Source organism: Cricetulus griseus, chromosome 7, assembly GCF_003668045.3.
Source record: "Cricetulus griseus strain 17A/GY chromosome 7, alternate assembly CriGri-PICRH-1.0, whole genome shotgun sequence".
Classification (NCBI taxonomy): domain Eukaryota; kingdom Metazoa; phylum Chordata; class Mammalia; order Rodentia; family Cricetidae; genus Cricetulus; species Cricetulus griseus.
In genome coordinates, this window is record NC_048600.1 from 96,734,721 (window position 1) to 96,757,319 (window position 22,599).

A 22,599-nucleotide genomic window follows, 5' to 3' on the forward strand; every position below is an offset into this window, starting at 1 on the left:
GATGATTGGACATAGATTTCTCATGGCCTTCAAACTATTACTTTTTTTTTTTTTTAACTTTCTGGAGAGTGTCAGAAGTTCATGTGACTTTTTGTTTACCTTTCCTTTGTTGTCTTAAACGCTGAGCATTTATTTGACAATGCTATTGTTAGTTCTTTTTTTCTCCCCCCCCCCTTTTTTTTTTTTTTACTTTTGAGAAGTGTTTCTCTGTGTAACCGCCCTGGTTGTCCTGAAACTCACTCAGTAGACTAGGCTGGCCTCAAATTCACAGAGGTCTGCCTGCCTCTGCCTGCTTGTTGTCCTTCCTTCCTTCCTTCCTTCCTTCCTTCCTTCCTTCCTTCCTTCCTTTCTCTCTCTTTCCTTCCTTTTCATAATCTTTCTAAGGTTTATTTATTTTATGTATATTGTGCTCCATCTGCATGTATACCTGCATGCCAGAAGAGGGCATTGGATTCCATTATAGATGATAGTGAGCCACAATGTGGTAGCTGGGAATTGAACTGGAAGAGCTGCCAATGCTCTTCACAGAGCCATCTCTCCAGTCCCTGTTGTCAGTTCTTTTGGTGGTGGTATACTTGATTTGGGAAAGTTAAGTATACCTTAACTTTCTAATCTCATATAAGAAGGTACAGTCATTAATTTCTCTTGTTCCATAGCACTTTATTTATATTGCTGATATAGGACTCAGACCACACCATGAAACTCAAGGACAAAAGTCATCTCCCCTCCCACCCCCAATGCATTTATTGTCTAGATAGGACTTGGCTCCTACTAAGTGGTTACTAAACTTTTTTGCTGGGAAAAAAAAAATATTTTGGTGGTGCTAGAAATTGAATCCCAGGGCCTTTGCATATGTTACGTAAACACTTCATCACTGAGCTATAGCACCAGCCATATTGATAATAGAGTGAATGGGTAAAATCGGATAGTCATTTTCTGAATCTCTTCTCAGTTTGAAAATGTGTGGCGGCTGTGTTTATGCCTGATCTATGCTTGACGCATTTAATGTGCTTGAGGTGAAAAAAAATAATAGAATTAGAGTTCTGTTTCTAAGTTATTAAAGTTCTTAAATCCAAAGTTTCTAGTTTAGCTTAAATCATTCCACTTGCTGTCATCTTTTGTAGTAAAATGTAATCTGACGTAGATGTAATTCTCAAGCACATTTCCAGAATGTTATGTGATGGCTTGCATTTTGGTGTATTTGTATCCTTCTCTGAGGGACATAACTGTGTGCCTTAAAGTGACATTTAAAATTATTCTTTGAAACATTCAATGAGAAATGACAGTAGATGTTTGGTATTGTGGCATATATCAGTATTCCTATATGAGAGTTAGACAGGAGAATTGTTTTAAGCTCCAGAATTCAAGGTCAGCCTAAAGTAGGGAGTTGTTTGTTGCAACAACATAAAAAATTTGAAGTGACAGTATTTTTATGTGTTATATTTTCCTTTTTATAGATGACCGTCGTGATGTGAGTAGGTATGGAGAAGATAATAGAGGATATGGCGGGTCACAGGGAGGAGGTAGAGGGCGTGGGGGATATGACAAGGATGGAAGAGGTCCTATGACAGGATCAAGGTAAGTATTTAGATACGGATACCTTCATTTTCTCTTTCTCTTAGTCCTTTTCTTATTTTGTTCTGGCATTTACTTTAGTTAAGAGGCATTCAGAAATTATGTTGTAGAAAAGAACAAATTAAAACTTTGTTTTGAAATCTTTATGTCATAAATCACTTCAGAAGAGGCTATGTTGATAGTATTTCATATGGTGTATAGTAATTTAAACACCATTAAAGCTCCCTACCATGGTTGTGATTCAGTTAAATTACTTGATTGGTTTTCCTGCTGGAGCTAGACTCAAAACTCCTTTGAAAGATAACTCTGGGAACCAAAGTATCTTAGCAATGAAAAGGTAAGTTAATCTATATGGAAGCCAAAAGTTCCCTTGCACAGGGAAAATATTAGGTAGTAGTAGAGTAGAAAGATGGGATAGACATGTAAGAAAATTTTAATGTATGTCTCTCCTTAAACATAATTATTGAAATAATTAGTATAACATACCATTCTGTAATTTTTCTGATCATAGCTTTTGTGTGTGAAGTCTTTAGTTTAGCTTTTCTCATTGCTCTTTTTAAATTATTAATGTTGATTTCATGTTTACAACATAGGATATAAAAGCTAATTTTAGCATAATTTTTAAATATATCTGTAAAGTTAGTACATTGGTCTTGAAAAATGGGATGAAAAACCAATTGGTCTATGCCATAAGATGAAATTTGTAGATTGTAAATTTGTGAAATACACAGGCTTTAAAATAATTTATGTTTACTGGGAATTGAAATTGTCATTGTCCTGATATTTAATGATATGACAGTAGCAGTTCAGTCCTGTCCTTAGGGACTGAATGTCCCTTAAGGTGACATGAAAAACAACTTATATATACTCTTATTTCAAGTGAGCCATAAATTTGCTTTTATATGTTTTTAATATGCTGTATTCTTTGATATTATGGAAATTCCAAAGTCTAATAATTTTGAAAATTTTTGTAAGAGACATTAAAGGCTGATTTAAAAAATGAGTTTTTTTGGATTGGTAGTTATTCACTTGGCCAAGATAAATGATATTATGTGTCTTCATTATCAAAATAACAGTCTGTTAATAATTATTATTTGTATATAAATTAACAGTATAAAGTGAAGTGGTACTTAATTTTTACCTAGCAACCTTTCCCCAACCTAAAACTGAATCCCTGAGATAACAACTGTTTGATACTTAATTTACCAATGGAGTTGTTTTATATAACTGACTATCTGGAATGCTGTAAATGTTATATCTGTCATAAGTTTAATTTTCTGCATAAGGAAGTTACAGTCTAAAAGATTATCTATTAAAACTGTCTTATTTGAATACTGGATTCCCACTTTTTAGGAGGAAGGGGATGGGTAGGGAGTCTATAAATAACATTTTAGTTTGTGAGTGAGCACTCATCTTAGAACCACAGGGTTGAAAGGATAGTAAATGATTCTTCCTTGCTGAGGGACAAGGACCTCAAATAGCCTGGGTCTTTTTTTTTTTTTAAAGCAACAACTTCCTTGGCAATATATTTGAGTGTAATTTGTAACTCAGATACTAGTTGATGAGCTAAGTTTTTTATTTTTAAATCTCTTTATGCATGGAAAATCCATACAAAGAGCTTGGACAGAAGCCTGGTATATATTAGTTCAAAATGATGATGATCTTGTTAAAATGATGGAGAGTTTTAGTCTTGACTACTTCCTCTTCCTCCAGTAAATTAGTTTCTAAACATAAAACCTGTTTAGAAATCTGGGTGGCTATTACTCTTTGTATTGAGGAAGCAAAGTTTTTGTTTTGGGGAGATTTTTGTTGTTGTTAAAGGTAAGATGGTAATGTTTTAGGCTTTGCAGCTCTTCAGATTTGCCCTTACAGCACCAAAGTAGTCATAAGTGAATGTAAACAAACCAGGCTCTGTTCTAATAAAACTGTATTTATGAATACTGAAATTAGAACTCTGGGCTGAGTGTGGTGGTACAGGCTTAATCCCAGTACTCTGGAGGCAGGCAGATCTTTGTGAGTTCAAGGCCAGCTTGGTCTACATAGAGTTCCAGGACTACTCTTTCTCAAAAAAACAAAAAGTGAAAGTTCATATAATTTTCATGTGCTATAACATCTTTAAGATGTGCCCTTCAGCTTATTCATTGGGGTACAGCATTGTGAATGTTGACTGTAAATGCCCAGTTTCATAGGTCTGTTTTTTAAAACACACTTGGTTTTGTGCATAAATACCAAAATACACAGGAGTTTTAATTAGTCTTCAGGACCGCTATTTGTGTTTCTAATTATCTTAGTATGTTGAAACTTTTATCTGTGGGGGTATAGAAGGGTAGAGGGACAGAACGGTTTGAAGACTACCTGAGATTAATTAGATTTATCGTCTTTAAAAAGGGGTCATAGTGTGGGCTGGAGAGATGGCTCAGAGGTTAAGAGCACTGACTGCTTTTCCAGAGGTCCTGAGTTCAATTCCCAGCAACCACATGGTGACTCACAACCATCTGTAATGAGATCTGGTGCCCTCTTTTGGCGAGTAGGCACACACGCAGACAGAACATTGTATGAAATAAATAAATCTTTAAAAAAGGGGGGCGGTCATAGTTTTGAGGGTGAGACTTGGATACGTGGTAAGAATGGGATGTTTTTATTCTGTGATTGGTTGGCTGGAGGGAGACTTCAAAAAAGAAGCCACTGACTTAATTTGGAGAGAGATTTTCATAGGAACTACAGGAAACAGTCTTTTCATTGAAAAGCAATTATTACAAAGTATTCTGAATTTCTTACTGTCCTCTGACATTGACAACTTAGTGGGCTAGAAGCTAAGATAAAAATGTTCCAGGGCCCCCCCCTTTTTTTTAAGCATTGATTACTATCTTGCAGAATATCATTTTTTAATTGTTTTTATATAATCAAGTATTTCAGGTTTTCAAGTTCTTAACGGGTAAATTCCAAAATTGTTCTGAAATTTTGAGCATTTTCTCCCTTTTGCAAGAGAATTTTAATTAGCTTCTTTAAAAAAATGTGTATGTTCAGCTGGGCATGGTGGCACCTGGTAGCTAAGTGGTAAAGTGTTTGCCAAGCATGGTTAAAAAATGTTGGATTCTAGCCTGCTCTGGTTGCACACACCTTTAATGGCAGGCAGAGGCAGGTGGATCTCTGAGTTCAAGGCCAGTCTGGTCAACAGAGTGAGTTCCAGGACAGCCAGGGCTAACAGAGAAACCAAGTCTCAAAAAACAAAAAATAATAAATAAAAGTTGGATTCTATTCCCAGCATCTGGATATGATGGAGACTATATATGGTCTAGCTGTAGTTTAGAACAGCACTTACTTCATAGAAAACTGTGGGTCGTAAGTTTGAACTATATATGCTGTTTTAAATTTCCTAGTAGCCACATTGAAAAGAAAACAGAAAGCCCAGAGCTATATAGTCTCTTGGGTTCAGTTTCCAGAACTGCCAAAGAAAGAGGAAACAGTGAAACATCAGTGAAATCAGTTTAATATACTTTATTTAACCCAGTGCTTCTAAAATATACAATGTAATAGATAAGCTATGATGCTAGAACTAGGACTTCATTTCATTTTTGATATTTAGAGGTCATTGCATTTTAGTCTACCTACATTTTAAGCACTTGTGCAGATATTAACTATATATTGGACATTATAGCTCTACAAAGAGAAGATTCTTGTCTTCTTGAAGTTAATTTATAAATCTTGATTCTAAAAGCCTTTTTGCCACACATATAGGATATGGAGGGAAGTCAAGCAGACTCTTAAGAATGATACCAAATTTATTCAATCATTCACATATGATATTGTTGTTCTTTTACTCCCACTCCCAAAATGTATGTTCTAGACTTATTAGTATGGAAACTCAAGCACAGTGCAAGGTTTTAAATTCTTTTATTGCTTTTTAGCTAAGCCCCTTTTCTAAGTGAGTTTTCTAAGATAAAAGATTCCTGCAGCCCAGTTCGTACCTAAGTCCCTCTACTTGGGAGGTAAAGGCAGAAGAATCTAGAGCTTGAGCTATAGACTGGATAACTTAGCAACATTGTTCTGGCTTTATTTCCTAGTGCTGATAAATTGGTGGTGTGGTAGTATTTCTGCATCATCCTGTGACTTCCTGAGAACTTTAGAAACATGTAGTTGCTGGGTTTTTTATTTGTTTTGTTTTTGTTTTTGTTTTTTAAATAATAAATTGAGAGCTTAATGTGATGGCTTATGTTGTTATTAGTCCCAGTACTTGGGAGCATTGCCATGAATTTGAAGCCAGCTTGGGTCCCCTTGTACTAGGCTGATCCAAGTTATATAAAGTAGGAAACTCTGCCTTCAAGCAAGAAAACAATACAAGCCCCTAAAATAAAAACCTAAGCTGGTTTTAATCCCAGAGGCAGAGATGGGCGGATCTCTGTGAATTCAAGGCCAGCCTAGTCTACAAAGCAAGTTCATGGACTGCCAGGGCTGTTACACAAAGAAACCCTGTCTTGGGAGGAAAGAAAAACTCAAAATTCTCCTTCAATTTTTTTTTAACTTTTTATTTTATATGTATGCATATTCTATCTGCATGTATGCTTATACACTGCATGCATGCATTGCCCATGAAGGCCAGAAGAGGGTGTTGGATCCCTTAGGACTGGAGTTACAGATGGCTGTGAGTCATGTGGGTACTGGTAATTGAATATGATACTTTGGAAGAGTAGCTAGTGCTCTCAATCACCGAGCCATCTTTCCAACCCCAGGTTTCTTTTTCTTTTCTTATGAATCTGCCTTTTCTAAATATATGACAATAATACATGAAACTTTCACAGTCTACCCTAGAGTCCTCTTTGCTTTTGGTTTTGAATTTGGAAGACCCATCTCTTTAAGTTTCCTTATGTAGGGATACTCAGCCAATTAAGTTGAAGATGTATATGTCTTATACATATCTCTACTACTTTACCTTAAAATAGTCTTGGGAATTCTTTTGTGTACATGTTTACTTCTATTTCTGGGATTGAAAACAAATTTGCAGCATCTTGACTCAGCTGTTGAAATATCTTTCTGTCTTAATTTGCTAATGAGACCTTAATATGTGGAAGGAAAACTTTGTAACTTAACTGCGGGTTTGAAAGAAACATTTGCCACAGGAATATCTCCTTTAGTACTAGTGAATACTCATTGAGGTCTATTTCTGGAGTTAATACAATAAATTTCTTAGTAAAGGGAATGAAATACAATTAATAAAAAATTTACTTGAGAAAAAATGGTTGAATGTCATTTGAATGTAAGGTAAACATTTAGATTAGTACTTCTCAGATTTAAATATACATATGATTTACCAGGGGCTCTTAATGAAATGCAAATTGTCATTGTATGGAGACTGAGGGCCTGAATTTTTCTGAGAATCTCTTTTAAGCTATATTTATGCTTGTGATAACCCTTTGAATAGAAAGGATATAGAACTGAGTTCTGTAAAGAAGTACACTCAACCTTAATGTTTTTATATATCCTTTTAGAGGATGCATCTTTAAAAATTTTTGTATTTATTTGTGATTATCTGTAAATATTTGCCATACGGGTTGTCTGCAGACACAAGAGGTTATTGGATCCTCTGGAGCTAGAGTTTTAGGCAGTTGTATGCAACTGCTTAACATGGGTGCTGGGAAACCAAATTTGGGTCTCTGAAAGTAGCAAGTGTTCTTAACCAGTGAGTCACCTCTGCCTTTTGTTGTTGTTCAGCCATGCCACACAATGGTGCACACCTTTAATCTCAGCACTTGGGAGTCAGAGGCAGGTGAATCTCTGACTTTGAGGCCAGCCTGGTCTATAGAGTAAGTTCATGACAGCTAGGGCTATGTAGAGAGACCCTGTCTCAAAAACAACCACCATCACCAAAATTGTTCAAAGTTACATTGTTGGCCAGCATGGGAATGAGTCTACCTGATGTATAAAATTGCATATTTTCCTTAAATTGTGGGCCAAATCAGCAGTTTTGTTGACAACAAAGCAGTTAGGATATATCTTATGAGCGCATAGCCTCTAGTTTCCTTATAAAAGTCTTGGCGTTCATCTTAAACATCTTAACCTCCTAAAATGGCATGATGACATACACCTATAATCTCAGTGCTGGCTGAGTAGCCAGCCATTCTAGCTGATCCATGAACTTCAGTTTCAGTGAAAAATCCTATCTTAAAATACAAGGTGGTGAACAGTAGAAGACTCTTAATAGATGTCTGGCCTCCACATCCAGGCACAGCTGCATATACACATACATTGGTGCACCATATCTAAGAGAATAAAGATATTAAACATCAAACAATTTTTAAGAAATGTGGGCTTGAAATTTTCAATAATTCTTCTTGGGATTATGAAGTTTATTTTTGAGGGAACCTTGGCTTCTAATATTTTCAAGCGGCTTGGAATATGCTCACGCAAGCATAAAGCTCTATGTTCAATCCCAATACTGCAAAAGAAAGGAAACTTTTTTTTCCCCAACAGTTTGACCTCAGCTTTATTGGGCCTTTCATGGCAAATGCACTTGAGGAAAAATTCAAGGTCATTTTTATGTACATAGCAAATTCAGGATCATTATTAAGATCCTGTCTCAAAATGAAAATGACTAGCTTCTCTTTCTTACAGAGGTAGCAGTGATATACCTATTATTTAAAGTATAGGGAAGACGTAGGTACTGTGCTGAAATAGTAATTTCAAATACAAAGCTGTATCTATGAAGGACTTCAGTTTAATATTGTCTCCATAGCCCTGAAATAATCTTATTCTTCTGCTAGAAAGGTTTTCTGTGATTTACACAAAAGCAAATTAAAACACATGTATCTGTACCTAAGTTGATTACAAGGCAAAATATCTTTATGTCTGGGTAATAAAATATAAAAGAGAAAGCTTTCTCATTTAGTCATTTTCACTGGATGATTCAGAAAAGCCTTCTAGAGTTGGGTAATCACCAGAGCAGAAATTTGTAAGCAGATAACTTCTAGCATCATAAGATGAGCAGCAAATCAGTTATTATCAGGAAATTTTGTGTTATTTATCAGCACCTACATTTTAGAATTATGTATTTCAGTCAAAAGAAACAGACTTCTGGGATAAATAGAATATTTTAATTTCTTTATTAGTATGAGCTGCTTAGATTTGCTACATAAAGCTGTGTGCATAAGGATCATTAACTTAAGTGACACTGTAAATTTACCAAATAAAGTCATTTTATGGGCAGCTACAATGTTGGAGTATTTGCATTCTCTAACATATTCTGTTGCTTTGATACTAGAGCATTTGGCAGCATTGAACCTCAGCTGTGCTATGAAAAGATGTTATATTATAATGGATAATGGAGAAAAACAGTTTTGAGTTAAGCTGGTTTTACCCTCATTTTATCAATTTTTCTCAAAAAATTCAAATGTTAAGGCTACTTTCATTCAGGCTTATTTTTGTTTAAATTTATGTATCATTTTAAAGAAGCTCATCTCATAAAACCCATAATTTAATATCAGAGCAGAATCTATACTCAGGTTTTACCTTTCCTGTTCTGCTATCAAAGTCTAACTTTGCTTTTTATTATCTCTGGTCTTTTAGCTTTTTCCTGTATTTTAAAAATACACCTTGGAAAAGAATACTTGCTCCAATTTCACATTCTTCATGCTTTTTAAGTTATGGTTTGAGTAGTATGTCTTTTGGCTTGGGGTTGGGAAGTGCCTTTCTTTTTTTAAACATAAAAAATATATTATAATTAATGCAAAAAGACATCTTGTAGAAATAAATCCTAGAGAAAACCCTTAGATTGAATCATTGAACTCTGAAATGGAATTTACTGGAAAGTTAGTAGTGCTACTATTTTCCTGGGCACTCTACTTGTGACAGTTAAGTGTAGATTGAGCCCAGGGCTCAGCACATTAGAGACTTAAGGAAGAAATCATTTCTTCAATTTTTCCTCTGCAGTGGTGGTGACCGCGGTGGCTTCAAAAATTTTGGTGGTAAGTGCTGAGTATCCCAAAATGTTTCAGTGGAAATGCTATATAAATCTAAAAGCCACCAATATCTCGAAGATGCAGTCTAAGCCCTTTCTTACTTTGTTGAGGCTGGTGTGTTGTGTGCATTAAAAAATACTCTGTATACATGTTTATATCAAAGTAAATATTAAAAGCCAAAACTAATCTCAAATAGTCCAGTAGGTTTCTACACAGTGCATTTGCATGAAAGAGTCTGTGACCAATGAATGAGGATTCCACTGGGTTTTGACAGTAGGTTTTTTTCTTTTATAAAGGTAGTTGACATGGTGTTTTTAAATTATTAGGGGTTTCCAATTAGTCTTTACAATCAGTGCTTGACAAAAGTGATACAAGAATAATGACAAAAGTGGTGGGTACCATCTTGGACAAGTTTAAGGAAATGTTGACATTCATCTCGATTTCTTAAACTTTTGATAATAAAAATTGCTTAAGTAGTTATTTTATAAACCTGTGATGGTTGACTTTCAGTGATTTGTAAGTATTGACTTTACATGCTTGGTTATTACCGTCTTCAATTTCAAAAGAATTGCCTTAGACAGCCTTGTCTTTTCTTCTCTCGTAGGCCACAGGGATTATGGATCCAGACCAGATGCTGGTAAGATTCTTGATAGTTTGGTTTTGCAGTTACAAAATGTCAGTTTTCCACCCCTTAAAGAGGAAAATGTGTTTGGAGGAGAAAATACTAGAGGGAGAGTTAATTTAATGATGCTGCCAGATCTGGGCAATTTGATTACTAAAAAAAATACCAAAAATAAAAATTTAGGGTGTCTGATTAGAAAGCTTGCTAGAGAAATTGCTATGTTTGTGCTGTTCTGTATTAATGCTTTTTCTTATTTGAAGAAACATTCACATTTTTGCTGTTACTAGCATTAATACAGTCCAATTTAAGAGAAGTTTGCTATCTTAGCAACACAGAGATAAAAAAAAATGCTGTGTTTAAAAAACTTTCAGCTGGGGAGTGGTGGTGCATGCATTTAATATCAGCATTCTGAGGCACAGGCAGGCGGATCTCTGAGTTTGAAAACAGCCTGTTCTAGAGTGAGTTCTAGAACAACCAGGGCTACACAGAGAAACCCTGTCTCGAAAAACCAAAAAAAAAAAAAAAAAAAAAAAAGATAGTAATAAAAGGTTCTTACATTAGATTGGTAGTTTTAGCGAGCATAAGAAATTTAAGTTCATGTCTTTCTTTGGGTAGAAGGCACTAATTTTATGTGGCTTTTCATTTTTAGATGACTTCAAGGCTGTAGATTTGCTTTTGGAGCATTTTAAAAGTTATGGCTTAGAGGTTAAAATCTATTTGAGTAAAAAATATTTAATATATATTGAAATCAGAACTTTTGTTTTTATTAAGATGCCAAAGTATTCTATATGGATGGCAATTTCTGAATTATCCCTTGATGGACTGAATTTTTATACAACTTTCTTACTTTGTTGTACTAATCCAAAAGTGTGCGTGTAAGGTAAGGTGTGTGTACCAGGTGCTCTTACCTTCTGATATATACAAGGCTTTTTTTTTTTGCAGTGAATGGGAAACCAGCAATTATGCTTGGCTGGCTGGCTTGAAAGTCAAATGTCCAGATTGGGGGAATTTTGTACTAGTTTTAAAAGTATTGATTAGTCATTCAATTGACTATATGCAATTGAAAGTTCTTCAGAGAAAGGTGTGCTAATTAACTTTCTTCATCTCTTCATGAGCTTTAGTCCTGGATCTGAAGAGCAATACTTTTAGCCTCTCCCTTAATTTGTCTGTATGTATTTCAGAGTGTAACCTGCATTTTACCTGAAGTTTTATTGTAAGAATTGATTTTCCATACAACTTCTATGAATACTTTGCATGTTTATATAAGATTTCATATTGGTCCTTCTATTGGGGCTTACAAGCAACCTAATACTAGTCAATAAATGGTTTTGATTACTGAACAGGAGTAGTAAAACCAAGGAATTTGTACATGAAATTGATTGTAATTTTTTCTCCTTAGATTCAGAATCTGATAATTCAGATAACAACACAATCTTTGTGCAAGGACTTGGGGAGGGTGTGTCTACAGATCAAGTAGGAGAGTTCTTTAAGCAAATAGGAATTATCAAGGTAAGTAAAAAGTGTCACATTGAAGATTTCCTAATTGATATTCTAATTAGGGTACATGCATCCCATTGTGAGTCTGTATACTGTAGTAAGCATTATCTAAATCTTATAAGGCATGTGCTCCCCCATGTTTATAGACCTTTGCTAAGTGTCTTATTTAGATTTCTGTTGCTGTGATAGACTATTTTTGACCAAAAGAAACTTGGAAAGGAAAGGGTTTATTTTATTTGGCTTATCAAAATCCATCATTGAGGGAAGTCAGGGCAGGAATTAGTGACCATGGAGCAATACTACTTGCTTGCTCTCCATGGTTTGTTTGCTCAGCCTGCTTTCTTATACTACCCAGGACTACCTGCAAATCCTCCAGTGGGATGAGCCCTCTTACATCAGTCATCGACCAATCTGATGGAAACATTTTCTCAGTTGAGATTCCTCTTACCTGATGACTGTAGCTAGAGTCATTTACCCCCCCCCCACTCGCCAAAAAAAACCCCAAACTAAGGAGCACACTAAGTACATTTTATTTCTTATTCATGTTTATCTTTCTCTGCCTGTGCTTAAGCTTCATTCCTGGATTCTGAAATGCCAATATATGCAAACTAAAGTTATTACTAATTTCTTTTTATGCTTAATGTCTGTACTGTATTAGTCCACTATCTTGTAACTGGTTTGTTATTGTTATGTTGTTCATTTAGTTGTCACTTAATTTTGTGCATGGACTTCTCATCTTGAACTGAAAAGCAGCCTTTAGAGCAGGGTTAGGTAAAAAAAAAAAAATACTTGGTTGACATTATCGCATTCATTATTCCTTGTTTTGGTTGTTTTCCTTGTTGAGGAATTATTGGGGTTTGTTGTTGTTGCTTTTTAAATTTATACGTGAAACACATACAAGGTCATAGTTTTTTTTTGTTTGTTTGTTTGTTTTTCTTTTTTTGGTTTTTCCAGACAGGGTTTCTCTGTGTAGCTTTGGAGCCTATCCTGGCACTTGCTCTGGAGACCAGACTGGCCTCGAACTCAGAGATCTGCCTGCCTCTGCCTTCCGAGTGCTGGGATTAAAAGCCCGGCAAGGTCATAGTTTTTTGTTTTTTGTTTTATTGTTTTGTGATGGGGTTTCTGTTGTGCCCAGGCACAATTTATCTGCTTTAACCTCCTGAGTACTGGGATTAGAGAGGCAAGACACTGTGGCTGGCCACACTTTTTTTTTTTAGTATTTCAAGACAGCGTTTCTCTGTAGCTTTTGAGCCTGTTCTAGACCTCACTCTGTAGACCAGACTGGCCTCGAACTCATAGAGATCCACCTGACTCTTGCGCCCCCCCCCCCAATTAAAGGTGTGAACGACCATCATCTCAGCCAAAGCCCAATGTATTGCTTTTTTTGAAAGATACTTCCTGGCCTTGAAATGTTTTACAAAATACGTATTTTTTATGAAACATTAATCACATAAAAATCTATGATTTTTATGTGTTTAAATAAATTACACATAAAAAGCATACGATTTTTTAGGGGTTTGTTTGTTTTGGTTTTTTTGTTTTAGGGTTTTTTTTTTTTGCTGTTTTGTTTTTGCTGGTCCTGGAAGTGGGATCCAGATCCTCACATACATGCGTTAGCCCATAATAGACTTTTTAAAGTCCTGGCTGTTGTGGAATTCACTAGGTAGACTCAAGCTGGTCTCAGACTCTAAGGTTGAACCTTGCCTCTGCCTCCAAAGTACTGGGATTAAAGGCATGTACCACAACACTTGGCTCCTTACAAGATTTTTATAGTTTGTTTTCACTTAACTGTAGCATGGAAAGTTTTCATTGCCCACACCTACAGATAACTTCATTTTTAAATTAAGTATATACTATTTTGTAGTATGAATGTGTGGATGCCTTTTAAGAAAATCTTTACCTGGTTGGAGAGATGGCTCAACTGTGAAGAGCATGTACTGTTCTTCCAGAGGACCTGAGTTTGTTTTCAGTACCCTTGTTTGTGCTGCTTACCCCGTCCTGTAGTTTGAGCTACAGGGAAACTAATGGTTCCAGTTTCTGAAGGGACTTGAACTCTCATATGCACACTGCATATATACATACATATATACAAATAATTAAAAATAATCTTTGAAAAAAATCTGCCTGAATGATACTTATTCCTGAAATGCAACACCAATTTGGTCATTTTTTTTTCTTAGACTAACAAAAAGACTGGAAAACCAATGATAAATCTTTACACAGACAAAGACACGGGAAAGCCAAAGGGGGAAGCAACAGTATCATTTGATGACCCTCCATCAGCTAAGGCGGCCATTGATTGGTTTGATGGTATGCTTCATTCATATATTTCAAATTATATATGTGTTTGGGTGTTGTGTCTGCATGTATGTCTGTGCATACAGACATTTGCTTAACTGGTGCCTTTGGATGCCAAAAGAGTATATCACATCCTGTGGAAATGGAGGTATAGATAGCTACTATGTGGGTGCTGAGAATCAAACCAGGGCCCTAGAGGAGCAGCCAGTGCTCCTAACTGCTTAGTATTTCTCTAGCTCCATTCATATACTTCAGAAGTGCTGTCTTTCCACTCTGGAAGTCAAAACATATTCTGTGAGATAATGGTTATTTTCCTGTTTAAAAGGGGTCAAGAATACAAACTTGTGCTTTTATGTGCTTGTAGAAATGAGATGAACAGTGTATTTGCTTGTTTATAGTGTTTCCTTAATCTTACCTTGCACATTAATTCTAACCCTGATACAGATATAGAAAGTAGGCTTATTTGACATCTGCCAGCTAGGTACCTTGTTCAAAACATACTACAACTTTCCAAAACAGAGCCACAAGCTGAGGACCAAGTGTTCTAACATGACCTGTTGTGGACAATTTCACATTCAAATCTGAGCCTCAACCTTGCTCCCCAACCTGTTTGTTTAAATTATAAGCACACTAGGAAGCCCATATACAAATATATATATATAAAGTTGAAAGTTCTACAAATTCGATCTGTATATAAAATATTAAACAGCAATTAGGAGTATAGCTCAGTGCTATGTAGAGTGTTTGCATTGGGCCTTGGGTTCAGTTTCAATACTGGAAAACAAATTTACCTGCACTTACTATTAAAATTTTTCTTTTTTCTTTTCTTTTTTTTTTTTTTTTTGTCTTTAAGTTTAGTAAGAAACAGCTATCTCCCCATGTAAGATCTGTTGTGTTGAATAGAGTATATTTTAGCACTATTGGACTGTTTGGAACACAGAGCACTAGTATGAGTTTCTGCAGGGATGTGTTTATTATTCTTCTGAAACTAAAAATAGTCAAGATGGTCTTTTTTTTTTTTTGTGGGGCGGAGGTAGAGGTATAGTGTGGCATTGTAGCCTTCTTCCCTTCCCTCCTTTTCTTTTGGAGAAAGGGTCTTAATGGTCTAGCTGAAGCCAGGACCTCAAAATCTCAGTGATCCTCTTGCCTCAGCCTCTTGAGTGTTGAAATTATAGGTATGTACCACCTTGCTCAGCCTCAGAAACTGTTTTTCCTTCTTAGGAAAAGAATTCCATGGAAACATCATTAAAGTCTCGTTTGCTACCAGAAGGCCTGAATTCATGAGAGGTGGTGGAAGTGGAGGTGGACGACGAGGTATGATACTTACATTGACTCCCAGCACCATGTAAATAAATAAGAAGGCCCAAATGCTATGCACAGAGTTTGAATTTGTGTCTGTTCTGTCCTTGCTTGCATAGAACTGCTTGCTATCCTTTTTTATTTTAAAAATATTATTTATTGGCCAGGCGGTGGTGGCGCTGCCTTTAACTCCAGCACTCGGGAGGCAGAGGCAGGCAAATCTCTGAGTTTGAGACCATCCTGGTCTACAAGAGCTAGTTCCAGGACAGCCGCCAAAGCCACAGAGAAACCCTGTCTCAAAAAAACAAACAAAAAAAAATTATTTATGTATTTCATGTATATAAGTGCTCTATCTGCATGTCAGAAGAGGGCATCAGATCCCACTGTAGATGGTTTAAGCCACCATGTGGTTGCTAGGAATTGAACTCAGGACCTCTGGAATCGCAGCCACTGCTCTTAACCACTGAGCTATCTCTCCAGCCCCATAAATTTTATTTTTTTATATTTTTTTATATATTATATTTTAAGACAGTGTTTCTTCTGTGTAGCTTAGCTATCTTGGACCTTGTTCTCTAGACCAGGCTGGCCTCAACTCAGAGATCCACCTGCTTCTTACCATCCCTCTACCACCACCCTCAGGCTTTTGGCTTTTGACTTTTGCATAAGTGGTTTGCTTGCATGTATGTATATGCACCATGTCAATGCCTAGTGCCAAGGATGCCAGAAAGGGCTGTTGCATTCCCCTAGAACTGGAGTTACAGATGGTTGTGATCTACGATGTGGGTACTGGGAATCAGACCCTGATCTGCAAGAGCACCTAGTGCTGTAAACCACTGAGGCATCTCTTCAAGTCTCCTGCCTTTCATCTGAAAAGGAGGATGTTCTAGTAGTTAAGAAAGTGGTTGGAAAGGTTGTAGAAATATGCCTTTGCAGTGCTCTTACAGCAATGTTAAAGGAGCTCTGGAACAATTGTCTAAATGAAGCCTAGTTAGGTAGTTGGTCTAACTTTCTAAAAACATTTATTTGTGTGGGCACATGTACAAACTCAGGTTTTCAGGCCTAGAGCAAGTCCTTTGCTGCCAAGTCTTACTGCCAGAGCTGACCCAATTTTAAACTCCCCAATGCAGCTTCTTGATTTTTTAAATATTGGGTCCATTTCCTCAACTTTGGAATCTACTACTTAATTTTTGTAACTTAGGTTCTCAAACTATGTTGACTATTTTGAAAGCAGACTTTGAAGGATTTTTACTATAGTATTTATATTGTAATGCATACCAGGTCCATTCTTAATGTTTGCTGTATTTCGTAAGTGGAACCTCCAAGAATTAGTCTTGCTGTAATGGAAATTAATTTTGAAGGGGCCTGTCCAGGTATTAATGGGTACTTTATTCTTTTATTTCTTTCATCTTGTGTTTTTCCTGTATATTGTTAATGTCTGCTGCTGATTTCTCACTTCTGTCTTGTTCCCAGGCCGTGGAGGATATAGAGGCCGTGGAGGTTTTCAGGGTCGAGGTGGAGACCCTAAGAATGGGGACTGGGTTTGCCCTAATCCGTAAGTATGCCATTTACTTTGGTGGGTGTATAGATGTAGTTGGAGGGTATAAGGAAGGATTCTGGGTTTATTGGAAACTCAGGAATACTTTATTTCCCTCCTTCAGGTCATGTGGAAATATGAACTTTGCTCGAAGGAATTCCTGCAATCAGTGCAATGAGCCTAGACCAGAGGACTCTCGTCCCTCAGGAGGAGGTAGGCCAGTTCTTTCTTTAGTTAGTCCTTTAACTGCATGTATAAGATGCTTGTCTTCTAACTAGCATTGGGGAGGCTTTGCATTATTAATAATGGTCTTAATGGTTTGTAATTTTACCTTGCAGATTTCCGGGGGAGAGGCTACGGTGGAGAAAGGGGCTACAGAGGCCGTGGGGGCAGAGGTGGAGACCGAGGTGGCTACAGTGGAGACAGAAGTGGGGGTGGTTATGGTGGAGACAGAAGTGGTGGCAGCTATGGTACAGATAGAAGTGGGGGTGGCTATGGTGGAGACCGAGGTGGTGGCTATGGTGGAGACCGAGGAGGTGGCTATGGAGGAGACAGAGGTGGCGGCTATGGAGGAGACAGAGGTGGTTATGGTGGAGACCGAGGGGGAGGCTATGGAGGAGATCGAGGTGGTTATGGAGGTGATCGAGGTGGCTATGGAGGGGATCGAGGAGGCTATGGAGGGGATCGAGGAGGATATGGAGGAGACCGAAGCCGGGGAGGCTATGGAGGAGACCGTGGTGGTGGTGGTGGCAGCAGTGGAGGCTACGGAGGAGACCGAAGTGGTGGTGGCTATGGAGGAGACCGAGGTGGGGGTTATGGAGGAGACCGAGGTGGTGGCTATGGAGGAGACCGAGGTGGCTATGGAGGCAAAATGGGAGGAAGGTGAGTATTCAAATGTACTTGTGAACTCTTGCTTCACTGCTTCCAGGTTTTAGGGTTCAAGCCATTTTGTGGGTTTTTTTTTCCCCTTCTTTAACTATTGATATCTTTTGGGAAAATGTTTAGTTCTCTTCTTAATAATTTCAAGTTTTAGTTTTATTTTGCAAATTAATAAATAGATTTTTTTACTTTTCTCATGGCTAGAGAAAATTGGGATGAAGAGATAACTTGATAATATTTAAATTAAGAGTGTCTTGGAGGATTTTCAAACCCTGCACTTGTTCCTTATATTGCTGGAGGTAGTATAAGCTAGTGAGAATTAGTATAGTACTTACATATTGTAGTGTCAAACTGCCTGGCTTCTGCTCCACATCTTAATGTGACCTTAGGCAGGTTATATTACCCTTAAAAGTATCAGTAGTCTCACTGTACAGTGGAGCAAATAATATCTAATTTGTAGAGTTTTATGAGATTGTAACAGTTGCTTGCCCATAGAAAGCATTGTATAGTTGTTAGGTATTATTAATAGCCTAATTATAAACTTTTGTGTGGCAAATACTGTAGGATGTCTTTATACAACTTTAGTTCTGGTCCTTTTGTCAGTCTCCTAACAAAGTCAAACATTTAGTAACTTTTCTGAGATACATACATAGTAAGTGACAGATATAGAACTTATACATGAAATGTGAATTTTAAAGGTTTGCTTATTCTACTATGCCACAGTTTTGTGGCATGGTAGATATTTGGATAATTGGCATAGTAGATAATTGGAAGTATTTACAGTGTTTTTATAGTCCTTGGTCTAGGTGGAAAATTACTAGAGTTGATAGATAGCAAAGCCTTTTTAAGAAACTTTGTAAGTCTTAAGGTGATGCATTAGATTTGTTTGCTTGCTTGCTTTTTTTTTTTTTTTTGAGTTTGAGTTTGAGTTTGAGACCATCTCGGTTAATGTAGTGAGTTCTAGGACAGCCAGGGCTATGAAGAGACCCTGTCTCAAAAAAGGAATACTTTCTTGGGATACAGAAATAAGGTGTGTGTTGCTAGATACTTTTGTAGAAAGTATCTAGCTGGTACAGGTAACCAGCATTCTGAAGAAATGTCTAATGTACCATTGGTTTAAAAAAAAAAAACAAAAAACTAAAATTTACTTTGTTTCTTTATTCTTTTTTCATCCCTAGAAACGACTACAGAAATGATCAGCGCAATCGACCATACTGATGACTGTTTCAAATATTCCTTTGTCTCTGACATGATTCGTAATGGAGTTGTCAGAGTTTGCCTGCTGCTTTCCTCATGGCCTCTTGGGTACTGAAATTGACATTTGGGTTTTTATTCGGGTGGGAGGGCTGGGGACAGTTTTCCTTTTAGAAATGTCCGTTGAAATTTTCCCTTTTAGTTTCCCACCTTCTCTTTCCCAACCCTTAAAGCTAAGTGCGTTGTAAAATATTGCCAAAATGGAAAGTGTTTTGTAATACTGCAATAAAAGCTGCTTGTTTTTTGTGGACATTGAGCGTATTGTTTATCACACTTAGGACTCAGTACAGCAAACTAACCCTATGGTATTAGAAAATTACTATTACCCAAGTAAATTTAAATATAATTTGTTATTTCTAACTATTAGTTATTGAGCTGTTTAGAATAGTGGCTCTCTAGGATGACTGGAAGTTATAATCACCTGAGGAATTTAAGATTACAGTTTATTTATCTTCCAAATCACATTCTTTTTAGTCTTCCTAACCTAATGTGTTTACCAGCCCACCTAGGTCAGATCCAATCAAAGCTTAGGATTTTTTGTTTTCTAACTTACATCCTGTATGTTTGTAGGCCTTTTGATTCTGCCTTCAAAATATACCCTAAAACAATCTATACTCTTGACAGTCTGGTAACAAACTACATTTGTCTCTTTGTGACAATTGTAATAGTGTGTTCTCAAGTCTCCCTACACAACTAAATAATGTAAAGATGTAAGTTATAATACTGTGTCACTATTTTTTAAAACTTTCAGTGACTTTAATTTTTTTTAATGTTTATTTAATTTTATGTGCATACATCTGCACCACATGTGCAGAGGAGCCTGTGGAAATCAGAAGAGGCCTTTGGGTCCCCTGGGACTTGCGTTTTGTGAGCTGCTATGTGAGTGCTGGGAACCAAATCCAAGTCTTCTACAAGAACAGTAAGCACTCTTTACTGCTGAGCCATCTCTCTCTAGCCAGTTTTAGTTGCTTTATATTCCAAACAGGCTATAACCTAATATTTTCACCCCAATTTACAAGATCCTACAGGATTTGTCTTTCACCAACCTCATACTATAATATCCTTTCATGCTTATTTTGTTCAGCCACTGTGCTCATCCCTCTTTTGTTTTTTTCTTTTTTCTTTTTTGATGGGTGGCAATATTGAACCCAAGATCTCTAGTCATGTTGGGCAAGCATTCTTATCACCGAGCTGCATCTCACCTTTGGCTCTATAATTCTTGGTCATACCAAATAGGCTTCTGCTTCCGTATCTTTGCATATTTTCTTTGTGTGGTGCTTTCAGATACTCATATGGCCTATTCCTTTTTCAGTACTGCATTAGATTATGGTTTACCATTTTCTTTCTTGTTTTTCCTGGTCATTTTATCTAAAATACTGCTCCCACTTAGTCATTTCCACATCACCTTTTGTAACATCTTCATTATACATATTTTCAAGTTATCAACCAACCAATAAGTGGGAGTTGAGAATAGATACAATTAAAAGTTGTCTAGAGCACTTGTTTTCCTTGTTAGCTGTATATAAAAGCTAGAAAATTTGAAAATAAAGATGTCTAGGCTCTACTCCAAACATCTGAATGAAGCCTGGGCATTTTTAAAATCACCCATGGTAACTAGTTTGGGGAAGACAGTGTGTAGGGAGAAGTGTTTAGTACAACTCAGAGACAAATTTAATAGATGAGTAGAAGAGGATCCTGAAACTAGGGAATAACCTGTATGGCTAATGAGACCCAAAGGAAGAAAAAACTTTTCTCACCTCTTGTGGTCCCTTTGTAGTTTCAGAGCCTATACCAATACTCCCACTTACATACAGTTTATTGTGAACTGTACCTGCATATGAGAAGGAACATGATTTTTTGTCTAAGTCTTGACTAATACCAGGAAGAATGAATTTCAAGAATTCAAAAGCTGCTATGTGTTGTAGTACATCTAATCCTAGCACTTGGGAGGCTGAGACAGTAGGATCACAAGTTCAGAGCTAGTCTGGGCTACATATAGAATAAGATCCTCTCTAAAAATGATAGTATTGGGGCTGGAAAGATGGTAGTTCAGTCATGAAAATCACTTGCTTTTTCAGAGAACCCACGTTCGGTTCCTAGTACCCACATCAGGTGGTTTACAACTACCTCTTAACTGCAGCTTCAAGGAATCTGATACCCTCCTTCTGGTCTCCACAGATATCTCCACATACTGGTATTCACTAATACAAAAAAGTAAAATAAATTAACAATCTGGGTTATATATTCTCCCCACACCCTTGTCTTTTAGACAGGACCTTGCTATGTAGTTCAAGTTAGCCTGAACTCAGATTCTCTTTCCTTAGCCTTGTAAGTGCTGACTTTATAGGCATACAATCTGACACCCTGTTATGTCTTTTTTTTTTTTTTTCTGAGACAGGCTCTCTATGTAGCTTTGATGACTTGGAACGTAAGAGATCCTCCTGCCTCTGCCTCTGCCTCTGCCTCTGCCTCTGCCTTCTGAGTGCTAGGTTTAAAGGTCTTTGCCGCTATACCCAGGTGGATATTTTTTCTTTTGGGGGTTGTCCTATGCATTCCTGATAGCTGCTCAATGGAAGCTAATAGTAGCCCTTCTGCACACCAAATCCTGACAACTAAACATGTGCAGACACTGCCTGAAGCCTTGGGGCAGAAGTAACCCTTGTTGGGAACTACTGCCTTAGTGAAAATTCTGGTAGAGTCACTGGGCAGTGGTGGTGCACGCCTTTAATCCCAGCACTTGGGAGGCAGAGTTAGGTGGATCTCTGTGAGTTCAAGGCTAGCCTGGTCTACAAGAGCCAGTTCCAGGACAGCCTCCAAAGCCACAGAGAAATCCTGTCTCAAAAAAACAAAACAAAACAAAAACAAAAAAAAAACAAAAAAAATTCTGGTAGAGAATTGATTTCTGAGTGCAAAGTAAAATAGGTTAATTAATTATAGAGTGTGGTTTCCCTCTTTGGAAACTTCCTAGGATCTCCCCTGACAGTGTGGCACAATGTTCAAAGACAGGAAAGATGTTCTTTCCTTGGCCATTGTGGTTTTGGATGCATGAGTAGTGTAATTCTTATTTCTCTGGGTTTCAACAGCCTATAAGCACAAACACTGTGTTATTAACTATGTTGCATAAGCTTTCAACTTGTGTAAAACCCTCCCCAGATCCTTAACCCTTTTCCTTATATATGGTGTCTTAGGAGGCATGTCTTCTTACTTAACTAGAAAACCAGTCTCTGTATGGTAACACCTTGATCCTAATTTTAACAGCCCTCAGCAGCAGACTTGATAGCATTGAGCATAGATGTCTTCACACAGCACCTACCATATGGGTCTATCACTAGTGTGTCAGAGCCTTCTCATTACCTCCTCTCAGAGTTCCAAGGTGGCCCCTCAACCATCAGAATCTCTATTAGAACTGATTCTAGGACAACATCAAAATGTAACCCACCCCTCTGTAACAGATCTTTGAAATGGGATCTCTGCATGCTCCTTAATAACAAAGTGTATCAAAAAGCCCCATCTCTTCAAACATTCTCATCTCTTTGCTTATCTGAAATCTTGACTTGATTTAGCTACTTGCCAAAGCTCTCAGATGTTAATCATTTATTCTTTGCATTATATTGTCAACCATTGTACTGCACTTAAAAAAATCAGCGTTTATCTGCTGAGCTGTGGTGGCACACTTTAATCCCAGCATT

General features: G+C 37.1%; 1 protein-coding gene across 2 annotated transcripts in view; it reads left to right on the plus strand.

Annotated features, from left to right (window-relative positions):
• Taf15 (TATA-box binding protein associated factor 15) overlaps positions 1 to 19,160 on the plus strand; it is a 32,219-nt gene extending 13,059 nt beyond the window's left edge. The window contains exons 7-16 of one of the 2 annotated variants that reach the window (XM_027426451.2): positions 1,458 to 1,578; positions 9,499 to 9,533; positions 10,132 to 10,164; positions 11,549 to 11,658; positions 13,827 to 13,956; positions 15,166 to 15,258; positions 16,714 to 16,795; positions 16,902 to 16,990; positions 17,116 to 17,659; positions 18,835 to 19,160. In XM_027426451.2, coding sequence (XP_027282252.1) covers positions 1,458 to 1,578; positions 9,499 to 9,533; positions 10,132 to 10,164; positions 11,549 to 11,658; positions 13,827 to 13,956; positions 15,166 to 15,258; positions 16,714 to 16,795; positions 16,902 to 16,990; positions 17,116 to 17,659; positions 18,835 to 18,874 — 1,277 coding nt within the window. In that variant the 3' untranslated portion in view covers positions 18,875 to 19,160. The remainder of the gene's footprint in view (positions 1 to 1,457; positions 1,579 to 9,498; positions 9,534 to 10,131; positions 10,165 to 11,548; positions 11,659 to 13,826; positions 13,957 to 15,165; positions 15,259 to 16,713; positions 16,796 to 16,901; positions 16,991 to 17,115; positions 17,660 to 18,834) is intronic. The other variant, XM_035447398.1, reaches the window with a different exon arrangement.
• The last annotated feature ends 3,439 nt before the right edge of the window (positions 19,161 to 22,599 follow it).